The following is a 25,234-nucleotide window of genomic DNA, read 5'->3' as shown; positions in this document are numbered from 1 at the left end:
GCTGTGACAATAGACCCCAGCTGCCACCCATGGGCTTAAGAGATCATGAGAGCCAGGCCACCTCTAGTGAAACATTTCCAGGAAGACGCTTCACTCAACGATGGGCAAATACTCTGCCAATCTGCCTCAGAGGTGGGAATTGCAGTATTTTCATTAAAACAATATTATTGTCTGAGCCAAGGGTGGGCAACCTACCAGATGTTGGGGCTTTCAGTTATATTTCCAAATGGATATACACAGCAATTGTATGTTTGCCTAAAAGTCTAAAAGTCAATTCACTGCTCCCATGGTAGATTATTTCTACTACAGTGTGGGTGTCAGCAGTACATTTAACAATATTGCATTAGTACCATTGATGTCCCACAACAATTTGCAAGATCTACTAATATCCAGTGATTATAGCTCTTACATTTAGTAAAGATTTTACATGCAAGTCCCCATCATACAGAGAAAAATGAAGTTTCTCATACTTCAATACTGTGTTTTATAAGATGTTCCAATACAGTAGCCAAAGATTGCTGTTGTAGAATTACAGTACTCAGCACATGTACTTTGACAGGTGGCATGTTATGAAGGTGCAATCTTCCATTTTAATGATACCTTACCATTCTTCTCTTTGTGTACAGCCATGGCTCCATTTACTTTGGCTGTCATGATGTGTGCACAATGCAACCCTGCCATCACAAACATGTAGCATGTGTTCTTGTTAGCAGGTCAAAATATTGGTTAATACATATGTCCCAATTAGGGATGCACAGATACTTTTCGAGTACCAGTGCAGATACTTGGCATTTTCATGAGAACTACCAGGGTTGCAGCGGTTGCAGCTGGGACCTGGCTCTGGCACTCCACCAATGTCCGGAAATCATTAGTATGTATTGTTTTATAAAAACTGTCACATGACAATAAACAAAAATTTATCAGTACTCGTACTTGTAAGTACTCGGCAAGTACCAGTACTCGTACTCGCGAAACTGGTATCTGCGCAAACCTTTATTTATATTTATAAAAACAAAATCATACATTAAAACAGATGTACAAATCCCAGGAGCCCCGTGTGCTCCTTAGAAATGACAGCTGCCTCCTATTTTTTTAATTTTTCTCTAGTCTAGTCTTGGAGCTCAAAAGTATCGGTACATGTACTTGTACTTGTACCGAGTACTGTAGTTGGTATCTGTGCAACCCTAGTCCCAATATATGACGATGGAGCTGAAGGATCTAGCCGTACCTTTGGCTGTTCCTTCAGCTCACTTCAGCCACCAGAGCCCTTCGGGTCAGTTGAACTGAAGGGCTGCTGTATGGGCTATTACATGGGTGTTCGGGTGAGCCGTAGGCACAGCTGAAGTGGGGAGAGCCCAGCATCCTCGAGGACACTGGTTACACTTCAGTGTAACCAGGGTACGCTGAAGTGTCATTACACACTGAGAACTCAGCGGAGTTCTCAGTGTAATGACAGATAAACGTCCCTGGTTACCTGGTAACCAGGGGACGCTGATCGGTCTCTTTAAGTGGCCGGAGCCAGCCGTGAGATGACGGCTGGCTCAGCCCAGCTGTGAGATGATGGCTGGCTCCACCCAGCCATCAGTAGCAGGCTGTCGGCCGGCCGTTCAGCCAGCTTCGGCTTTCACCTCGGCTCTGTTGAGCTGAAGCATATGCCTTCGGCTCGACTGAGCCCCTCGGCCAACTTTGGGAGCCGTACGGGCCGTAACTTTGGGACCCGATGGGGTCCTGGGGTCGAAGCTGGCTGAAGCATCAGCCCAAGCTACGGCTAGATCCTTCGGCAGCTTTGTGAATAGACCCCTTACATTTTAAGCTTCTTAAAGTGAATGTGTACTATGTAAAGCACTGCATAAATTGTTGGCGCTATATAAGTACCTGTAATAGTAATCATAATAACAATAATAATAATAACGCTTCCCTGCCTATCTAAAAGTGAAAAAACAATTGACTGTACCTAAACTTTAAACATGAACACAGTTACACCTTATTCACTAACATTAACTTTACATAGTGAACATACACTGTGCTTAGTGAACAGCCACTACTCTTTTAATAAATCAAAACCTGTATGTACTTTTTGCATATGTTGTAGCACTAGGGTAGTTATGTCAGAGGATGTTCCCTTATAACCCTACATTCTTGTACAGAAAATAGAAAAGTAAAAATACACCTATGGTAAGTACTGTAATACAAATTTGGCATATTCCATTGTAACCTACCAGAAATTAGCACTTGAAGGGGCAATATCTTTACAGATTATGCCATGTTGGCTACTACTTTTTTTTAAATGCATTATTAAATAAATCCAGTTGTAAAATTGAATTTATAATAAAATATTTAGGTAGCAAAAGGAATAAGTTTACACTCCTGTTCACTGATGTGCGTAGAATGTTTTTTCTGTCCACAAGCAATTAATAAGCACAGGAACTGTATCACAGTCTGCATGTCCCAAACAGAAGATTTATGCTTGATTTTATTCAGCTAGACTGCTTTAGAGATGGCATCCAGTATCCCAATGATACATGATAATGCCACATTCAAAATGACAGCAGTCAAAGCCTTGGGGCAGGAGATGCTTCTTGAGATATGTTCAATTGCTGTTTAACTCTGTTTAGCCTGAGGTGCAGAGAAAGAAGTTGCTGATTCTTTCAAACATGTTTAAGAATTTTAATAGTGTCCTACTATGTCAAGATATGCTGCTGGGATTATTACAGCAGTTCTTTTTCCGTGATGCTTCAGACATTTTTCTTTTTTACGGAAATATTAACTTGATAATTATGTTTCTAACACATATAATGATGTGAGTAATCAAATAAATATATATTAGCAATATATATTTGCAATCAACAAAGATATTTTCCATGATATGACAGTTTTGCAAGGCATTCAGAATTTTAATTTTAAAGAAACTGAGTCTATTGCTAAGGAATAAAGTCCAGTATATGTAAGCCCAATCCCTGAAATCTCATATAAGCTTTACCATCTTAATATCTTTTCAAAAGTAATTTTCAATATTTTTTTAACCTGCAGCTTTTATTAAAACAACAACTGGTGATCCTGCTATGTGGTGCTTGTTCAGGTACTTCCTGTTGTAGGATGACAATTCTTTCCCTATCTTCATATTGTTCTTTTTGTTGTCACCCTGTCATATGTTCTCTCATTGCAAGCAGCTGTGTCTACATGTATGGCACGGGCATTGTTCACAGCTTTCATCATTAGGAAACCCACCTTGGCAAATGAAGCAGTTGCTGCAGTGCATTGCATATAGACAGGAAGTGGCTGAAAAGAATGCACCGCTGATCAGCAGAGATGAGATGCAACACTGGATGAAAAAGAGATCACTACTAGGGCACATATAACACATTGGGATCATTATTACCAGCTGAAAGTTAATTCTCTGCTCCCATGGTTGATTTTTGTCCACTACAGTATGGTCGTGATACGCTATTAGCGTAGCAGGAGCGATGCAAAATGCGCAGACGGCTTCCTCGCTATGCTAATAAGCTGCACACGCCAGTTTAAGTAGTAACCAGCACGGTCTGTATGCTATAAATACATTAACACTACTTTTACAAGGATGGCAAAAGTGGAAAACAGGGGCGTCCGGGGAAGAGGCAGAGCGGGAGGGGGGCCAAGTTGCTGCACCATGGGCCTCTGGGTTGTACTTGCCCCCTGGGCTAAAAGTTGCCAGTCAGCCCCTGTCGCCACCGGTACATTTAGCAATACTGCATCAGTACATTTAATGTCCCACAACAATTTGCAGGATCTACTAATATCCAGTGATTATAGCCCTTATGTTTAGTAAAGCTTTAACATACAGGTCCCCATCATACAGAGAAAATGAAGTTTCTCATGGCACTTCAATACTGTCTTTTATAAGATGTTCCCATACAGTAGCCAAAGGTTGCTGATGTAGAATTACAGTGCTCAGCACATCTACTTTGGCAGGTGGCATGTTATGAAGGTGCAATCATTCATTTTAATGATACCTTACCACCTTCTCTTCCTGTAAAGCCATGACCCCTTTTACCTTTACTATCATGATGGGTGCACAATGCAATGCTGCCATCACAGACATGTATCATGTGTTCTTGTTAGCAGGTCCAAATATACATATGCCCCAATATGGTAGCATCTGTAGTACCCAGCTCTAAATCATTAGTTCTCACTTGGTTCTGGTGTTAATAGAAATTAATAAACCTGCCGGTAAAGCAGGCTAATGCTTACCATTAAATGACAGGGTCTATTCACGATGCAGCCGAAGGATCTAGCCGCAGCTTAGGCTGATCCTTCGGCTAGCCTCGGCCTCCAAGACCCCTTTGGTTCAGTAGAACCGAAGGGCTGCTGTACGGGCTATTTTCTATAGCCTGTACAGCTCCCGAAATCATTCGGACATGGAGCTGTTGGCTGTCGTCAGAAAAAAAAAAATTCACCATAGGAATGCATTGCTAGATTCCTATTGGCTATTTCAATTTGCAATAGCCAATAGCAAACTAGCTATTGCACCCACCCACTGCTGCTGTCAATCAGCAGAGGGGACCTGCAGTTCTTTATCAGGTCCCCACTAGTGATTGACAGCAGCAGAGGGCAGGTGCAATAGCTAGTTTGCTATTGACTATTGCAAATTGAAATAGCCAGTAGGAATCAAGCAATGCATTCCTATGGCGAAAATGTTTTTTTTTCTTTTTTTTGACGGCAGCAGAACCACCGGCCAATAGAAAATAGTTGGGCAGAGCTAGCTGTCACTGCTAGCTCCGCACAATTGTTTTCTATTGTTTTTTTTCTACTTTTTAAACTATTTTCCCACAGAGGGACCGAGCAGAATAGCCGCTCAGCGACATTCGGCTATTTACTCACTGCTGTTCCGCATCTATAAGAATAGACCGAACAGCAGCGAGTAGCCTGCCGGAGGCTCGGCTAAGCCGATCCAGATGCTGGATCGGCTGATGGGAACTCCTTCTGCACTTCAGGTCGGCCGAACATGCTGAGCATGTTCGGCCGACCCAAAGCCATGCGAAGCTACCCGATGTATGGCTGATTTCAGCCGATATACAACTGAAATCAGCTATACAAACCTGAAGGTCAGTCGTTCACTTGGCTGCCTACGGCAGCTTAGTGAATAGATCCTATAGTCTCTTCCCAAGGAGGTAGCAAACCTGCAGCAGCTGAAGTCTTGATAATTTATCTTTCATACTATATAAACACTGATAAGACAGACCAACAAAAGTTGCATAATGGCACTAACCTAAAAGTGGTGCTCAATACATGCACCTTTGCTTCTTTGTGTTATATGTACCACTGGGGCACATACACCACAATTGTTTTCTATGTGCCCCATTCACACCACAATGTAATGGTGTGATGTGCTGTGCACTGGGCAGAAATGCAGGCATGTTGACCTGCAGGTCACCATAGCACAGTGCACTTTGCTGCTATGCGGGGATCCTTAATGGAGTATACAGTTTGCAAATGCAAATAAAGTTAAAAAAAACAAAACTTAATTTTAGGGGGCAAGCTAATGTGAACATATGCAATAGTGTATTTAGTCACCTGCAATCCATACAGTGAAAAAATCTAGCAAGTTGGTGGCACTTGTAGTGATGACACGGATGGCACCATGTGGAACTCCAAATGAAGATCAGATAGTCACCAGCACACACACACAAAAGAATCAAAGATCCTGTTTATAATTTATTGAATCATCATCACCATTTGTCATACACAGCAAATCTTTTGGGGGGCCCCCAGGGCCCCGTCCTAGGGGTGAGATTGAGACACACCCTGCATGGTCCTGAAACATTGGCTGTGTATGAGAAATGGTGAAGATGATTCAATACATTTCAGAACACTGTTCGGCTATTCACTTCAGGCTGGTACGGCTGATTTCAGCAGTATATCGGCTGAAATCAGCCGTACATCGGCTTGCTTCGTGTGGATTCGGATCAGCCGAACATGCTCAGCATGTTCGGCTGACCGGAAGTGCAGAAGGAGTTCGACTCAGCCGATCCAACATCTGGATCGGCTGAGCCGAACCTCCGGCAGGCTTCTCACTGCTGTTCGGGCTATTCTGAAAGATCCCGAACAGCAGTGAGAGAATAGCCGAATGCCGCCGAGCGGCATTTGGCTCGGCTGTTCTGCTCGGTCCCTCAGAGGCACCGAGCAGAACAGAAAAAGAGTGAAAAAAGTAGAAAAAAGTAAATAGAAAACGATTGTGCGGAGCTAGCAGTGACAGCTAGCTCCACCCAATAGTTTCCTATTGTCCGACGGCTCTGCTGCTGTAAAAAAATTAAAAAAAATCCCCCGGGCGCTCTGGGAGCCCCCCAATGCTTTTGAATGGGAATTTTCTTTTTTTTTTCTATATTCTGACATGCTCGTGTCAGAATAAAGAAAAAAGACACAGCGGTGTTTCTCTCCTTGGCGGCCGGGAGCAGGAGACTCCCGGGGTGCCAGGGAGAGTTAGATGTTTGGAGATCAGTGTCCCTGGTTAGCAACCAGGGACGCTGATCTCTCTGAAAGTGGCCGGAGCCAGCCGTAAGATCACGGCTGGCTCCGCCCAGCTGTCAGAAGCAGGCTGTCGGCCGGCCAATGGCCGGCCGCTCGGCCAGCTTCGGCTTTCAGCACGGCTCAGCGCTCGACTGAGCTGCTCGGCCGTGATCGGGAGCTGTACGGGCTATTGTGAATAGCCCGTACAGCACCCACTCGGTTCTCCTGAACCGAAGGGGTCCTGGGGCCGAAGCCAGCCGAAGGAATCGGCCGAAGCTACGGCCAGATCCTTCGGCAGCTTTGTGAATAGACCCCTTTGAGTCCATTGCATGTGTGCTTGTGACTATCTGATCTTTGTCCAGTGTGAATGTAGCTTTACTTAGAAAGGATTTCACATCTTTCAATCTTTCTATGAATTCTGCTAGATTTCATACAGGGAGTGATACATTGCTGCAGATTCACTCGGAATGATGGAAAAACGAGTCACACATAAGTTAACAGATAAAAACTGATTTATTGAAAGAGTTGAGAATTTTCAAACAATACATTACCTGACTATTCACTGCAATTATCAAACCATATAAAAAGCAAAATTCTGTTTACTTATTTCATCTGCACATTTGGATAATTGAACTAAATAGTAACACAGTGTATTGTGTAAAGATTCTCAACTCCTTCAGTAAATCAACCCAATAATGAATACGCTGCTTTGTGGTCAGGTCACATTAAAGCCTTTTCCTTCTGTGTGTGCTTGTAGAGCTCACTTCAGCAAACTGCACGATTTTGCTATGAGCAATTTAAATGGCAAACAGCACTGTTCTTGTGATAGAACGCTGGTATACTCCACACTGTTTTGGACCTGCTCACAAATTTAGATCGGATCAAAGGTTACGTACTTATATCTGCCACCTGGCCTGATTCAATAGAGTATACTCTCTCTCGGAGATAGAAGAATTTCACACTGAGACACTCAGGGCAAGGCACTTCTGTTTTATTCTTCTGCTTTTCACATGGTTTTATTTAGCAACCGAACGTGTATATTTAAGCGTAGCATTGCAGAAAAGTATTTTAGTTTATATATTCTAGCTTATCATTGGTTAGATCCATTTATGCATAACTTCCTGCCAAGATGTTTATATCTTTCGTCCTGGGTGTGTTGTCTGAAGAGGAGGCGCCATCTTGGTTCCTATTTCTAGTGCGTACTTCGGATCTGGGGGGGTTTCTGAGTAAGGAGTGAAAAGAAGAGCAGAAAGCAAATTAACATATATATTACAATTGATCTATTGAGATAGACATTTTGTCATAATCATACTTAACCACTTCCATTACAACACCATACATCTGACAATGTGCAAATCTTTCCATAGGTAGAGTAGCTTCTCAGCAGATCAAATAAAGAGTTTTTCTGTTGCCCCTAGTAACATATACAGGCCTATAGAATGAGCCAAAGCTTATGTTCAGTAACTCAATGCAACCAATCAAAATTTTACTTACATTAAAATTATTACAGCAATTTAATTCTGGTTCCTATAGATTACTATAACATGGGCACCATCAATGTTCACACTGTTTTCCCAGTTTGTTTCCATGTGCAAACCTGTAAAAATATGGGTTTATCAATAGGAATTATGGAAAAAAAAGTTGTGCATGTGCAGTAATGGTGCACCTACCCAATGTAGGTGTGAAGTGCTGCCAGAGCATTTAAACAAACACAGGCAGCATGAAGATGCCCTCAATCACTTAATACCTGATTAGGCTTGATTTACTAAATATAGAGAATGTTCATTTATAACTGATTGGACTTGATTTAGTAATGGGGTAGGGAATTCACGTAGGAAAGGGAATCTTTGCTTATCTTAGTGAATATGGTGATGTTATGTTGACTTTCAATACCCAATCATGAGCAAAGGATATTTTAAACAAATTGTAGAATTTTTGATTGAGTAATTGAAGTGAACACAACCTAACCAAATTCATTAAGTCAACAGTCCATTTGCAAAGTGAACAAAGATATAAGGAAAGCCCATTACATTAGACAATGTATTATATCAGTCCCAAATTGGATACTATCTAGCAGTTTGACTGAGCTTTCCAAACAAATCATTAGCTTCTAATTAGGTAAACTTTTAGGTCATTCATGTGTATTTTTCTTTGTATTTGTCATTCTTTAAGTTGTATAAAACAATCTTTCTTATGCATTTTTTTTAATTGCTGCTTTTTTGGACTTACTTGCACTCTGTTACTCATGGGTAATCTGTGCCCAGAGGTGCCTCTCTGCATAAATGCCAGTAACTGAACATTTAGAAGGTACATAAATCTGCCAGTAAACAGCAATAGGTAGTTGGGAATGGAGAAGAAAGATGAAAGCTGTAATTGTTAGGAGAAACCATAAGAATTCAACAATTCAATTGCTAGCACTCTGCTTAAAAGCAGTATTTACACGGTCATAAAAACATGAGTTTAGCTGCATGAGGCAGTGGAAGAATGCATTGTTTCTAAAAATTCACAATAAGCTGTCCCTACCATGAAAGGACTAGTTGGTTGTGTTTGCCTTCCAGGCCAGAAGTTTCTAGTATTTCCCTGCCGTAGACCTTGCACCATTTTTGTTTCTAACCTCTGGACTCACTGGGGTTGATTTACTGAAGGCAAATGGAGTGTTCACTTTGCAAGGGAATTTTTCCTCAGCTTAGTGAACGTGGTCAAAATCTACTTTGGTAAGAATACCGAATCATGTGCAAGGAAATTTTTAAAAAATTATATTTTTGCTTCCACATAATTGGGTGATGGTAGTCAGCAGAATGTTTGCCTCATTCACTAAGATAAGAGAAAATTCCATAAAAAAAGATAAAATTCCTATGCAAAGGGAAAAGCCTCTTTGCTTTTCAATTTTTTTGTAAGTGAGATCTACGGAACTGCACCCAGTTTTCTTAATTGGGGTCTAAATAAAGCTCTTACCACTCCTTCCCCCTGTTGGTGATCCTTTCAGTGATGTACTCCACAATTCTATTTGCTTTCCTGGCAGTCTGACCACAAGCATTTTGCGAGCATGTGAAATTAACACCCTAAATCTTTTTTTGCTGTAATTTTAGATTATAGTGTTCCCCCAATAATAAACTCTAGACGAGGATCTTTTTTCTCTGACCTGCCTCTTCTGGGAGTGGAGATCTGTGTTCTAGCACTGTATTTAGGGCTTGGTCTTCTTGCTACTCCTCATCATAACATCATCAAGATGATGCAATCTTTTTGGAACCTGGGACAGAGGACCCCACCTCTGGATAGCCAATTTAAAGTATTTAGATCCACATTCAGGCAGCAACGTGGGAATCTGAAGAAGGATCCTCTCACTCTGCAGTCCAGCAGAGAGAAGACCTTGTACCTGATGCATAACATGACCACAGATTTAGGTAAATATAAGTATAAGGGGCTTTTAGCGGTTTTAGATTTTTTTATTATCCCAGTGATTTGTTGGGAAAGAGAGTTAATGGAGCTTTAAACACTTTATTACATCCAAGTTCCTTTATTTTAATTCCTTGAATATGATTAGATAATTGAAGAGCACACAGGTTCTTTTCTTTTGACCTTACTTACTTACTCAAGCAGAATGATCTGGTTTGGATCTTAGTCTGTTTGCCTACATATCTGCAATCACAGTAATCAGAGTGATACAGTACATCTGAGAAGACAAAACAGAAAAATTAGTGGAACAATTCTTCCTCTTTAATTAGTAATAATATCTATATTATAATTAAATTAATCATTTTTTTAATGTAATTCAGTATATGTGTACAATTTTATTTTTGAGCATGAGACACAATTCAAATATGTTGCAATCTAAAGTATCAAAGGGAATATACTATCCAGGACATACTGTGAAAAGGTTAGTTGCACAATTTTTTTAAATATGTATCAACAGCAAAGAGAATTGAATAGATCTAATTATTCTACTTAAAGATAAATGTGGTTCATTTAGGTTACATGTGCTTGGTGCTACCCACACACAGGGACACTCAAGGAAAAAAAAATAAGATCATTATATTTCTTTAAAATTTATTGACAGCTGATACAAAATATAATTTACAGTAAAAAAAGTAGTTAAGGTTTATTGTCATTTATCCTACACAAGCCCATGCTTCCTCTTTGTATGCTGAATGTTTCACAAGAAACAGAAACCATTACAGATGTATATGCATACCTTTCTTTCATTTCCAACCATTCTGTTCAGCCACTGGAAAAGAGAGACTACAGATATATGCAAGCCGAAAGTCTTTTGTACAGGCCCAAAGAGATAGCACTGCATGGCCCAACGCTGTTGCATGGTAAAAGTCACATGCTTCTCCATAGTCTGAAGTACTGGGTATTTATTTTTTCTCCCAGCATTCAACTGAATGGCAGGGGAAGAAAGGGAAGGTAAGTATATGCTCCTGATAAAAAATATAATATGACATGATATAATATAATCCAAGCTAAATATTTTTTTGGAAACAGATGCATACTGAAACCAAACTTCAAACAAACAGCTAACTACATAGTTGAAATATACAGGAGGGGGCACAGGTAATAGAGTATCTGCTGCTGCTTACTCACTGCCCAATCACAGGCTGGAGGAAGGGAGGCTAGTGGTACTGCTTAACTGCAGCAAATAAAAGGCAGGACACCAACCCAGCTGTGCTGTCTGACAAGACTGTAAATCTCAGAACTGGCAGGACAATATTACAAGCCTTTTTTTTAGGCATAACAGGACCCATACATATATTTCAATGGTATATTTAGTTTGCCAGGAGTTTAACCATGTGAAGTAACAGCTCTGTGTTGAATTCCCATGCATATTGCTGGACTATGAATGTGAACCTGGGTTCACATCACTTCACACGTCAGTAAATCACCCCAAAGCTAATTAGTTTGAAGTTGTTTTTGCCAGAGGTGTGGGGAATGATTTAGCATCACAAAGTCGACAGTCCAGAAATCCCAGTAAAAGAAACTGTAGACAGTCCCTTTCCAGAATGAAATGGCTGACCGCCAATATTGTAAAGGAAATGCACACTGAGCTAGGCAGCAAAAACTAAAGCAATTTTAAATGTGTTAACATTATACATTTTTAATGTTAAATTCCTATGTTATTTTAAATAAAATAGATCAAGTTAGCTCTTAATTGTGTCAGGTTTGTGATATACTAACTTGTAGTAGTGAAGCATGTAAAAACATATAAGTATTTATTGCCAACAATTTTACCATGGCCAATTTTCTGGAGCATCTGTAAAATGATAGTGTATCACTGTAAAGATCATACCTAAAATCCAACGTATCAATGTTCTTATATCCTTGCTAAGCAAACAAGGTCACTGCCATGTTTACTATATACTTTAGCCATGGGTTATTGATCTAAACAGCTGAGCAAGCATTTCTTTCATGCACCAGACTTTAGGTTTCCACCTATGTGTGCTATTTTATTCAAGTACAATAAAACAATTCTTAAAACAATTCACATGTAAGTGAAAGGGCTAAATCTTTGTTTTTGCTAAAATACTACTACTACTACTACTACTACTACTACTACTACTACTACTACTACTACTAATTTTAATAATAATAATGGTTTTCTAAAAGTAAACTAATATATGGGTGCAGATTTCCATTAAAAGTAGGGTGTTCCTTTCCATTACGAGTAGCAGAGGTGATTTTTTCACTTTGCTGACATTAAATACTTGCCACTTGTTATGCTATAAGGTCACTTTCAATTTTGCCTTCAAAACCCAGAGGAAAGATGTATTTTAGTTGTAAAAATCATATATTTTGCCTTTAACATAGTAAATCTGTTTTTTCACTGCAGATGATTGGATGTGAAATTTCTTTTAAAGTATTTTGTTGATGGTGAGCAAGAAAAGGATATTCACCAAATGGCCCGTAGGCTCAAAGTCTAGCCTCACTCTGTCAAGAATAGTTACAGTTTGCTGTTTTGATCTAACCTTGCTCTGGAAAGATTGATTTTTTATATTTCTAAACAATTTTTTCAATTGATTAAACCTTTCTGAAAAAGAATTATTGCTCAAACTGAGGAAGTCAGAGATATAAAATTTCCTTTAGACCTATGAACAATTCTCCTTGGATTGCCAATATAACCTTATTATCCCCTCAAGAATAAGCTCATAACTCACGCTTATCAGCTGCTAGATGCTCCCTGGCAGCTGAATGGAGGGGAAAAGATAAACCTCCCACTGGAGATTATCACTTTTCTCAGGTTGGTATATACAATAAATGTGTTTAACTTTAGGAATCAGACTTACATCAGATGATTTACAGAACTAGGATGAAATCCAAAAGAAACTTAAAGAATCACTCTTTTTCTGTTCTGCTCGGTGCCTCTGAGGGACCGAGCAGAACAGCCGAGCCAAATGCCGCTCGGCGGCATTCGGCTATTCTCTCACTGCTGTTCGGGATCTTTCAGAATAGCCCGAACAGCAGTGTGAAGCCTGCCGGAGGTTCGGCTCAGACAATCCAGATGTTGGATCGGCTGAGTCGAACTCCTTCTGCACTTCGGGTCAGCCGAACATGCTGAGCATGTTCGGCTGATCCGAAGCCACACAAAGCAAGCTGATGTACGGCTGATTTCAGCCGATGTACGGCTGAAATCAGCCGTACCAGCCTGAAGTGAATAGCCAAACAGTGTTCAAGTACCCTAACTATTAACAATACTGGACCTTATTTAAGCATCACTCAGATGTAGAGCTTCAAATCATCTCTGAATTCTGAAGGGTGTCTACTTTTGTTCCCCATGGTCCCTACATGTGTTGTAAAGAAGCTACCACTCCAAACTTGCTCCCATGATAGACTATAATTTCAAAGGCTGATCCGACTGCTTGAGATAATGCTGCAGAGAGCACAGGGCACAGGAAAACACTGGATTTCTGGCAGAATCAACATGTATTTTATGCACTTATTGAATAAATATAACAAAACATTTTCAGTGGTATATTTAACAGATCAAAAGGGTTTTAATCATTATCCACTGCATACGTAGTATGGAAAAATTCTAACAATACAGAAACATGTTCTCATACATACAGTATTTGTATATCTAATATGTGGCCCGCATTTCTATTAAAATCTCCATAAAACTTGCCCAAATAAGACTTCATCTAGGCCTTCAAACAACATGTTAGAAAAACAGATCCAATGGTCACCATGCTTACCCAGTGACAGGAAGCATCCAAATCTACTGAGTGTTATATCAGTTCTGTCTTCAAATGCATTTATAAATAGGGGGACAAGTAGTAGGGACAATACAATATATGCAAGTTAGGTGCAATGAGGGGAATTTATCAAAACTGGAGCAGACAGAATCTGAAGCAGTTGCCCATACCAACCAATCAGCTCCTGTTTTCAGTATTTTCAACTGAGCTTTCAAAATTAAAGATAGAAGCTGATTTGGTTGCCATGCCCAGCTGCTCCAGATTCTGTCTGCTCCAGTTTTGAGTGATTCCCTTCACTGTACTTTGCAAATATTTAGGACAAAAGTCCAGAATCATTATCCTACATACTCTATATTCTACACTTTTACTGGCAAAATACACATTTTTACTGTGATGCCTGTTTAGATATCTATAATAGGATTACAAAACCATAATATTCTACACTGTTCATCAGTTGTGTGTAACAAATCACATGACTACACAGTTGCATTTATATATATCAAGCCATCCAAAATGCAGAGCTTTTACCATGGTTTGTAATTACTTTTATGTGAATGCACCTGAATGAAATGTACTGAATATGGCAGGCAATTATATCAAACAGGAAAGCCTGGCTGAAGTGTTTATGCGGTCATGTACTTTGTCATCTGCAATGGTGATGCAGAGGACTCCACTGACCATGTCACAAAATATTGAATAATTGATAGCTGTTTTTAGCATATTTAATACATTTGATTTTTCAACCGTACAAAAATGTAAAGCCTACAAATATGGAATGAAGACATCTGTACCCAAGTTTGTTCAGTGTCCTTGTCAGTTGCAGTCCTGATGTGTTGGATGCTGTGTGGATTAGTAATATTGAAGCTCCCTGACATGCTAATTCCATTCCATACATTCTACAAAAGCATTTATGGGAGGCTGACCACCACTGTGGGTCTATTCACGAAGCTGCTGAAGGATCTAGCCGTAGCTTGGGCTGATCCTTCGGCTGGCTTTGGCCCCAGGGCCCCTTCGGGTTCAGTAGAACCGAAGGGCTGCTGTATGGGCTATTCACTATAGCCCTACAGCTCCCGAAGTGAGCCGAGCGGCTCAGTCAAGCCGAAGGCATATGCCTCGGCTCAATGAGCCGAGGTGAAGGCCGACAGCCTGCTTCTGACAGCTGGGCGGAGCCAGCCGTGATCCTACGGCTGGCTCCGGCCACTTGCAGAGAGATCAGCGTTCCTGGTTACCAGGTAACCAGGGACACTGATCTGCAGACTGCCCAACTCTCCCGGGCGCTCCGGGAGTCTCCCGCTATTAGATAGCGGCTCCCAGCCACCCAGGAGAGAAACACTTTCTCCAAGAAAGGTTTACTCTGCTCGATTGAGCAGAGTAAACCTTCCCCTGCTTTTTTTTAATTTCTGACATTGAGCCGTCAGAATAAAAAAATAAAAAAAATTCAACATAGGAATGCTTAGCTAGATTCCTATTGGCTATTTCAATTTGCAATAGCCAATAGAAAACTAGCTATTGCACCCGCCCACTGCTGCTGTCAATCAACAGAGGGGACCTGCAGTTCTCCATCAGGTCCCCTCTAGTGATTGACAGCAGGGAGGGCGGGTGCAATGGCATTAATATGATTAATGCCATTAAGCCCCTGAACATAAAGTTATATCATTGATGAAAATTTAAAAGTTGTACATTTAAACCTTGTTTTAGAAAGAGACAACATCATATGGCTTTAAGCCAGAGATTACAGGTCATATGGATTGCATTTAAAACAAAAAACAATCAATTTTAATTGAAAATGAATGATTATCCTCTTCCCATGCCTTTAAGAAGTAAGATAGCAACATTAGCTATATGTTTGTGATGAACACTTGTGTTCTCTCAAATGTTCTGCATGCTTTGTAGAACTCCCAAGTGGCAGTGGTCTAAGAATTGATGTGCTGACAAATGTCAATATTTCTGTTATCCATCATTGAGAAAAACTGCAGGAGTCAGGGCTGCAGTGGAATTCAAAGGTATTGTTAAGAGAGGTATTGATGATTAGTTAGGCTACACTGCTGCTGAAACATGCAAACTGGAAAACTTTACATGTGCATTTTACAAATAATTAAAAACGCTATGCTAAAACATTCACTTGTATTTTGTGTAGCTTACATTTTATTAACCATAACCTTATAGTACAATGTATCACTGTAATGCTGGTTATTTTGCACACCTCAATAGAAACATGTACATGTATATAAGTGAAGAATTATACTAGGGTTCAATAGATTCCAATTATCAGCCAAGTTAGGCCACTAAAATACTTAAAGTGATATTAAAGGGAAAATTATTTTAAGCAATTAATGTTGATGAAATGACTTACAATGGAAGCTGCTCCTTGATGCTTAAAAGTTTTAGTTTCCTGCAGAATCAGCTGGTCTCCTGGTCTTGACTTTCTGTTTTAGAGTGCCACCTTTCTCAAGCAAAGTGCTATGCAGTCACCTTTGTGTGTGTGCTAGTAAGCTGTGTGTGTCTCCACAAACACAGCAAATCAAGCTACTCCCTTCCCCCCTGGCCCCATCTCATTCTTCCTCCATTCTTTAGGCTAGTAGATGAACAGTTGCTGGAGTCTTCTCTGTCCCTTGTGATCTTGTAGTGGACAGGAAGTTCAGGGAAGCTGAGAGACTCGGAAGCAGCTGTTCAGAAACATGATGATTGTAAGTGTTTGCGCAAAAGAGTAAAAATATATATTGCAGGGCATCGTATATTTGATTTGGATTCATTTGTGATTAAAGTTTGAGAGCTTAATACTACTTTATAGGGGTACTATGAAAGGCAAAGGAACAGACCCAGCTTCTGCATATGCGCCCCTGCTGTTAGTTCCCCTGCTGCCCTGTTTGCCTGCCAAAAAAAACCTGATGTGCAGACCCTACATCAGATAAGTTGGAGCATACAGATAATCATAACAACATTTTTCTCCCACACCTTAATAAGACAATTATTGGGTTGCTTATACACCCAGTGCTCCATTTTGGGAGTAAGGGGAGAAAATACCATTCTCCTCCATACCTGAGAGCACCAGGTATTTTACTTCATTATAACATGCAAAAAACGGAATGAGAGGTGAGTAGAAGCCCCAAGGGAAGGAAATGGGTTGGAACAGTTGAACCTATTACTTGCCCTGCACAGAATCACAACAAAATGTAATTCACTTATATTGTAGCTATGCATTAGAATAGGCTTGTTCTCCCCACTGCAGGCAACCTGCATGTTCCATTGAACATCTTAGGAAAAACCCATGTGTCACACCAATGTCAATATCACTTATCTAAATAAAAGTAATTCACCGGCACACACTTGAAGGGTTTTTAAAGTATTGATATGTTTATTCAATACCCAATGTCACATACTGTCATACGGTGCTAACGTTTCGGGTCCGCACAGGGATCCTTCATCAGAGCGACAGTGACACAATGCATAGGTGAACATGCAGGTATAAATACACATCAATCCAGGTACAAACAGACAGCCCATGATGTCATAATGACGTAGTTCCCACAAAAATTCAAAAAGATAGGACAACCCACATCAACACAGAAGAATTATATTAGTATTAAGTGCAGGAAAAAGGTAAACAAGAACTCATTTTTCTTTTTTTCAAAAGCTACATGTGTTTAAGGATCCCTGTCATTGGATCTACCTGTTGTCGATGCCGCAGCGTCCCTGGTCACCAATTTAGCATGGAGAGCGGTGTCTGTTCCCCGTATGGACACAGCAATGAACATTTTTATTGCCCAACACAGAGTGTAAATTACTCCTTACGAACCCACAGATCTATATGGGTGAATTTGGTTGCTTTAATTCACTTTACTTTTATTTCCATGATTAAAATGCTCTGCAAATGTGACTAATATAAAATGTTTGTTCGTTTTAGTGACAGATTATGTAATTCAAAGGAAATGTCAAAATATGTTGCATTTAAATGACTTTAAAATGATGTATTACTTTGTGATAAAATGCTTTGAAAAGGATACAATATGGTAAATTACTAAAGAACTCAAATTCTAATTGCATGATACTGAATAGTTTTTATGGAATTGCAGAAAATAATTTAATGCTACATGATTTTATGAAAATCATCTAATCACACATACCCTTTCTTCTGTTACTTACTAAAGCCATACAATTGCCACTAAATTTTAAATATTTAATGTACTGGCAATATACAATAATTTTAATAAAAATAAATAGGTATTATATCTGTTCATTCCTTATTAACCTCCCTGGTGGTAATCCCGAGTCTGGCTCGGGGTGAATTTTCAATGCTAGGAGCGCTAACCCCCGAGCCAGACTCGGGGTTGCAGAGAAAAGTGACACTTACCTTGTCCCTGCGAGCCCGCGGCGTCCTCTGCTGTACGCGGCAGAAGTGAAAAGTTGTAATGTACAAAGAATACACACAATACAATGTAATCTGCTATGATTACACTTATGTATCAAACTATTTCACTTCAATTTTGTCCCTAGAGCTTTGTCCAGTGCCCTGCCTGACACTTTTTCACAATTATAAGAAATTATAATATAATAATAAATATAATTTTTTTTAATTTTATGTTTCAAACTTTATCATACCTGGGATGTCTACTAGACTCTTGTTTGGACAGATTTAGGTGAGTTATTCCTAAGATTTACTAATAATTACAGGCCTACAATATAAACAACAAATTTCCATGCAAAAAATTGTACCGCTTTTGGTACAAAATTCCTGACATAATCATACCGCCAGGGAGATTAAAATGAAAAGGCTTTTGACCAACTTAACCTTACTATTTTGTTATTAACATTTACAGGTTTGTTAACATTTCTTAACCTGAGCATACATGACACAGGGGTCTATTCACTAAGCTGCCAAAGGATCTAGCCATAGCTTCGGCTGATGCTTCGGCCCCAGGACCCCTTCGGTTCAGTAGAACCGAAAGGCTGCTGTACGGGCTATTCACTATAGCTCCTGAAGTCGGCCAAAAGGCTCAGTCGAGCTGAAGGCATATGCTTTGGCTCGACTGAGCCGAGGTGAAAGCCAAAGCTGGCCAAGCGACTGGCCATTGGCCGGTCGACAGCCTTCTTCTGACAGCTAGGCGGAGCCAGCTGATAGTGGCCTCTCCGTGTTCTCAGTGTGTAATGACAGATGCCATTCCTGGTTACCTGGTAACCAGGAACGCCATCTGTCATTCCTCCCCCAGACGCTCTGGGAGTCAAATAGGCTCCCGGCCGCCCGGGAGAGAAACACTTTCTCCCAGAAAGGTTCACTCTGCTTGATAGAGCAGAGTAAACCTTTCCCTGCTCATTTTTTTTTTCTTCTGACATCAGAGCCATTCTTCATTAGGTCTCTCTCTTGTGATTGACAGCAGCAGAGGGCGGTTGAAATAGCTAGTTTGCTATTGGCTATTGAAAAAGGGAAATAACCAATAGGAATCTAGCTATGCATTCCCAGGGTGTTTTCTTTTTTTTATTGACGACAGCAGAACCGCCCTGGCCAAAAGCAAACAGTTGGGTGGAGCTAGCTGTCACTGCTAGCTCCGCACAATCGTTTTCTATTTTTTTTCTACTTTTTAAACAATTTTTTCTATTCTGCTCGGTTCCACAGAGGGGCCGCGCAGAGCAGCCAAGCCGAATGCCGCTCGTCTGCATTCGGCTATTTACTCACTGCTGTTCGGCATCTATGAGAATAGACCGAACAGCAGCGAGTAGCCTGCCGGGGGTTTGGCTTAGCCAATCCAGATGTTGGATCAGCAGAACTCCTTCTGCACTTCGGGTCGGCCGAACATGCAGTTTTTTCCTGTGAAATTGGCAAAGGAAAGGTTCACTGTAACTCGGTGCAAACCACAGTAAATGATAGGAAATCAATGTTGACTTTCCATGCTTTATCACTTTTTCTTAGGTGTTTTAACTTTCAAAATGATGTCCTTCAATTAAACTGTGTAAAGCTGGTCAAGGAAAAAAAGGGACAATCATAGGCATTCAAAGCTTTTGACACTCAACCTTCTCTTCTCATTTTAATCATTGCATCCAGGGTCCTCCTTTATGTTCCATTCTTCTATCTGTTCTGTAACATGCAGAGCATGTTCGGCCGACCCGAAGCCAAACAAAGCCACCCGATGTATGGCTGATTTAATGGAATCAGCCGTGCCAGCCTGAAGTGAATAGCCGAACAGCGTTTGGCTCACTTTGCTTGGGGTCAGTTAGTCACTCGGCTGCCTACGGCAGCTTAGTGAATAGACCCCACAGTGTTTGCAAAGTCTTCTGAGCTTCTTATCAGTACTTTTCTATGCCTTCTAGCAGGTTAAATCTACTAGTTAAGAAATTGCTATCCTTTCTAGCAGACAAGAAGGGTGTTGTACCCATCCTCTGATCATCAGTTGTCTGTTTAGCAAAACACAGCTGTACGCTGAGGCTAAAGTGAAGTTACATGAATATGTGATCATTTGCAACATCAAATTATTTGATGATTTTTTAAAATAGATATATCACTTGCTTATGACTGGATTTCTCAAATATTAAGATAGGTTGAGAGCTAGAGAAAAATAATAAGATGGATTTTGTTGAGAAGTTGATCAACAGAAAATAGAAAATGAGTACAAATAAAGAATTTTAAATATCTATGAAAATTAAGCTACAGAGTCAGATATAGAAAGCTAGCATCTTAGATTGCTAGACTATGCAATACAGATTGGGCCATTAACAGTGGCCTTATTAGGCAAAAACCCCAAAAGAGGGTGGGGTATGATTCTGAAGATCTGGTTTAGTTCATAAAAATTCGATAATAATAATAATAGCAAAGTGTAATCCCCAAACTAGTTTTAGTTGAAGTGCATGCTTGTAGACTTTACATTTAAAAGTTAAACATGGCTAACAGGTTCACTTTAAGACTTTGTAGAATTATTATCTGACATAAATATTTCTTCTTTAAATATATATCAGTAAGTATTGCTATTTAGGAACATTTAATTTGTTTATAGGATAACTACAACATGCACATCAGTATTGGTATTTTTCCAAATAACCATCCAAATAACTGATGTAGACTTCAAACATGCAATCCTGCACTCAGGGGTAGGGTTGCAAAACAATAACTGACCATAAAGTCAAGCTACATCTTCTAATATATTATGTATAATGGGTTATTTACTAAAAGAGTAGAGCTACATTAGTTCACTGTACAAGGGAATTTTCACTTAGCTTAGCTTAGTTAATGTGGGGAAGCTGTACTGACTGCAATCATCCAATCATGTGCAAATTCCTGTTTTTTAGTTTTCCTTGCAGGTGAATAGGTATACTTTTTAATTTCACCATATTCTCTAAGCTAAGTGAAAATCCCCTTGCAAAATGAATAAGCTCTACGCCTTAAGTAAATCAACCCAGTAGATTGTATCTGTAGGAAAGTGCCTACAGGTAGTTGGTTGGTTTCCTGTATACCTACCAAGTAGTGCTCCATTTACTGAAATAAGAAGTTATATATATGTAAAATACTTTAAAATATCTTGTTATATCCCAAGATTTTGAACAATTTTGATTATATTGCTGTTACTGATGGCAATTTTGTTATTGCATCATTATATGAACTGTGCAAGACATCAGTTTTTTTAGATTCTATTCAAAATGATACACCATAGATTTTATCAAGTTGTTGAAAGAAATCTCTGCTAGGCATTATGATTCCTCTGGTATATATAAAACTACAGGGATGGTACATCAAAGCTTTTTATATTTAAAACAAATCTCTTAATTTAAAAATAAAAAGTATGAGCAAACTATTTGTATATTATCTCACAACAACCAAAAGATTTGTTTCACTTAGTTAATATTGGTGTGTGCACCTTTCATAATGCTTTTGTGTAAAAAAAAAAATGAAGGTCAAAAATACAGATTAGCAGAAACCAGGTGCTTGCTATGAATAAAATCTGCTTATAAAAATGGCTGTCACACAGATTTTCTTGCTTTAGTACGAGTATACAAAAAGGATCTTGTGACTTTCCACTTATTTTCCTTATCTACATATGTGTTCTGCATTAGTCATTCAAAAATTATTAAGTAGTAAGTAAACTCTCACTGGTAGGGGCGAGCTCTCGCCCTAATGTGCAAGTATACAGAGCATACTTGCACATTATGGCACACCTACCTCCAGCTGTGTGGTATTCCAAAATGATGATGGGTCCAGGATTAGGTCCCCTCTTTCTCCCTCAATGGTACCAAGAATAGAGCCAACAAAATCATCAGGAGAAACGTTTTTTTGTTTGTTTGTTTTTTAGGGAAAAATAGAATTTGCATATGTTTTTTGCCTGATTTTTTATTGGTTTGGTTTAAAGCTTTAAAACCGCTTTAACTGCAGAGGCTAAAAATGATGGAAAGGATGTGAACTAATACTCACATGAAAGAGTTACTATATTTTAAGGAATAATTCCAGTCAAGCCTGTGTTCCCTTTAAACATTCAAATAGATTTAGGGAGAAAACAAAAGGTAGACATCTCCCTTGATCCCAATGGGAGTATTTGAAGTGAACATAGAATACAAGTATTCTATATAATACAGTAAATTTGCAAGGACTTATGAGTCCTTGCAAATTTAAAGCTCAAGATAACAATATAGAAAAGTAACTTTTGTATAACACATATATGTATATTTCAGTTTTAAAGGCAATTACAGATTTTATTCCTGTAGTTTATCTAAACAAGTTTAACATGTTTAGTCACCCTAAATAAAGCCACAGTATTGTACTTTTAGTTTTCTTTAAGTAAAAATAGGTTTCATTCTGCAATTAACAAGAGCTTTCTTTTGTTTCAGACTCAAGACCATTGCCTGATGTAGCTCTGACTGGTAAATGCACAAGAGATTGTGATGAATATGGGCACTCTGATTCCTGCTGGATGCCAGTCCGTACATCACCTGAAAGGAAGCCGAAGAACCAGCCAAAGCTTTCCACGTTTATGCCAGTTGACGAACGAGACAGCCAAGAGAAACTAGCCAATGGAGAGGTTTCACTTATGGGCGATCGCAACAGGAATCTACTTAACAAAAAGTTGGGATCATATGAGACCTTCAGTGCAGCCACATTCAGTAAAAGTGAAGAAGCCAATCCCGAGGATATTCCCCTTAAGCAAACAGGGGAGTATAAGCCATCTCCCGTCAACACTTTAACTAGAAGAGAAGTTTACCTGTGAGCTATTTGAAGCAGCAGGGTTCTTTCATATAACTACAAGCAAACAAACAAGTCAAAACTTTACAGTTACTACAATATAACAGAAATATGAGGGGGCCACCAAAGAGACAAAAGCTTTGCCTGCCACTTTTGCCTCCATATCAGGCACTTCATTATCATGTCTGCTTTCCAATATTGTGATATGCAGAGACCATTGGTATTACTTGCATGTATTAGCCTTTCCACAGCTATTCTATTCACTCAATCAATGGTTGCAAGAGATTTAAGCAACTGGACTGATTAACAAAACACAGATCACTGATGATATTCATAGGCAAAAGCATGTAACATAGCATTCTAATTGTGTCTGATTGTGAAATGATTCATTAGCTGTCTATAATCAAGATATATTGGAATGGAACCTTGTTAAAGAAAGTCTTTTTCCATATTATGTTCACTGTTTGTGTTAAACTTCATCAGATGGACAGCCATATTGACTATTACTATCATATATATGATACAGAACACACAATTTAAAGTTTGTCCTCTGTGTATAGGGCATTGGACCATGTGTAAGAGAGCATAGAGAAAACAAGCACAATGTTTTTGAGAGGAACCTGACGTCAACTACCAAAGGGTTCTCTCAGGCTGTTGTGCTTTTCTGTCTGCATTTGTTTCTTTGCGTGAGTTTACCTGGATTGCTTCACACTTTAGGAAGACTGTTTTCCAAAAAGCACCTTTCTATCTGTTGATGACAATTAAAAAGGCATAGAGGCTATAAGCCAATGAATGATAGTCTACTTTATGTAGTGCAAGTAACATTTTAAATAATAGTTTCAGAAACAGAAGACAATAATAAATAGTGCTGTTGACATTTTTGGTCATTGTCATTTTTAAGTGAAACCAGCATCAAAAGAACAATCCATGCAATATGTAATCATGATCATATACTGTATGTTTTTGTATTAAAGAGCTAATATGAAAAATAGCAAATAAGTATAACACAAGGCCTTCAAGAAGTGCATATGATAGTGCAACTTAACATATATGTCAGCAGTTCCAGATACAAACACATATGAATTATATGTTTTCAAACAAAGAATGTAATTTGTTGTATTGCAATGATGAAATTAAGTAGGATTTAGCCATGCAATGGAAAAATATATATTCAACACTAAAAATGAGCATTTGACTAGCCACCATGGTGTAAAATAAGAACAATAATGTAAACGGGGAGGGGAGGCCATTGAAAAATGAAAAAGTTAAAAGAAGTGTATTAGAATAAATAATAACCGTTTAAGATTATTAGCATTTACCATTCAGAACAAAACAAGATGCATTACGTCTATGATAGAAACATTTGGGAAATAAAAATACAATTGGCTGAATTCATAAAAACTTTTACACCAGCCTAGGGCACTCTTGGTTCAGTCACGTGACTGTCATTTTCAAATCTCATTGGAATTGAACTGGTGTGTTCGCTTTGTGAATTGAGCCTATTTTGATTTACAGGTAATAATTTATGAGAATGGGATGTAAAATGAAGAATAGTTGATGTTGTTTGGCAGATAAGGAGTCAGCCTGGCATACTAAAATTTACCAAGGTATACAGATTATTCCTGTTACCTAGCAGCCTGCAGCCAAACTCTTTAATCCACAGTGATTAAAGGAGAACTATGGGGTCAGTGTTTTTCCCCATAGCTCTCCTTGGGGTAACGGGAGGACACAAACTAGCATCCTCCCGTTACCCTAAGCTCAGTATACCGCGAGCTACAGCTTGCGGTATACTGAGACGCCGCACCTGAAGCGGATCCCGACTTAGATGACGGGATCCGCCCAGCTGCGTGAGTGACAGCTGGCTCTGCCTATCTAGAGGCAGAGCCAGCTGTACCCGCCCCCTCCCCCGTCCGTTCCGCCAGTCAGCGCTGGCAGATCGGAGCGGGAAGAGGGTAATCCAGCCCCTCCCCCTGTCACGGCAGAGAGCCGTGACAGGATCGAGAAGTGAGGGAACCCGGTATGTGTTCTCTCACCTCCCGATCTACTGAGCCGACCTGTGACAGTCTCATTGTCACAGGTCGGCTTAGAACTATGAGGTGAGTGGAAATCACTCATGTCATAGTTCTCCTTTAATACAAGTCTCTCAGGTGACACTTTAGATGGTAGCAGAATAAATATTATGCTTTTAAGACTTAGGGAGGTAAATGTATAGCATTGAATTATAAGTAGTTATAATTTTCCACTCATTTATTATGCAAATACATACTTAAAGTATAACTAAAGGCAAAACTTTTTTTATATACATATAAATGTGGTGAGGGGTTAGCACCAATGTCGGGTCAATACTTCTGTCTGTTTACTCATTAGCGAAATTCACACTCTCTAATTGTCCTCATCACAATTGTCA

The 25,234-nt window shown here is 39.5% G+C and overlaps 1 protein-coding gene across 1 annotated transcript; it reads left to right on the top strand.

Moving 5' to 3' along the window:
• The first annotated feature begins 15 nt into the window (after window positions 1-15).
• Window positions 16-22,883, top strand: LOC108798427 (protocadherin-9-like). Its single transcript, XM_018570181.1, has 2 exons — window positions 16-132; window positions 22,476-22,883. Exons 1-2 carry the CDS (start codon window positions 30-32, stop codon window positions 22,850-22,852), a joined length of 480 nt encoding a protein of 159 aa, XP_018425683.1. The 5' UTR covers window positions 16-29; the 3' UTR covers window positions 22,853-22,883.
• Window positions 22,884-25,234: the final 2,351 nt, after the last annotated feature.

The sequence above is a fragment of the Nanorana parkeri genome, unplaced genomic scaffold (genome assembly GCF_000935625.1).
Source record: "Nanorana parkeri isolate BGI_ZX_2015 unplaced genomic scaffold, ASM93562v1 scaffold1470, whole genome shotgun sequence".
NCBI classification, from domain to species: Eukaryota; Metazoa; Chordata; class Amphibia; order Anura; family Dicroglossidae; genus Nanorana; species Nanorana parkeri.
This window is presented reverse-complemented; position numbering and strand designations above follow the sequence as displayed.

What these genes read in the sequence shown, in the direction of transcription:
- LOC108798427 (XM_018570181.1), top strand. Translation starts at nt 30, where the DNA reads ATGGGCTTAAGAGATCATGAGAGCCAGGCCACCTCTAGTGAAACATTT. An exon ending in TCTGCCAATCTGCCTCAGAG is followed by an intron (nt 133 to 22,475) that starts GTGGGAATTGCA and finishes CTTTTGTTTCAG; the next exon opens with ACTCAAGACCATTGCCTGAT.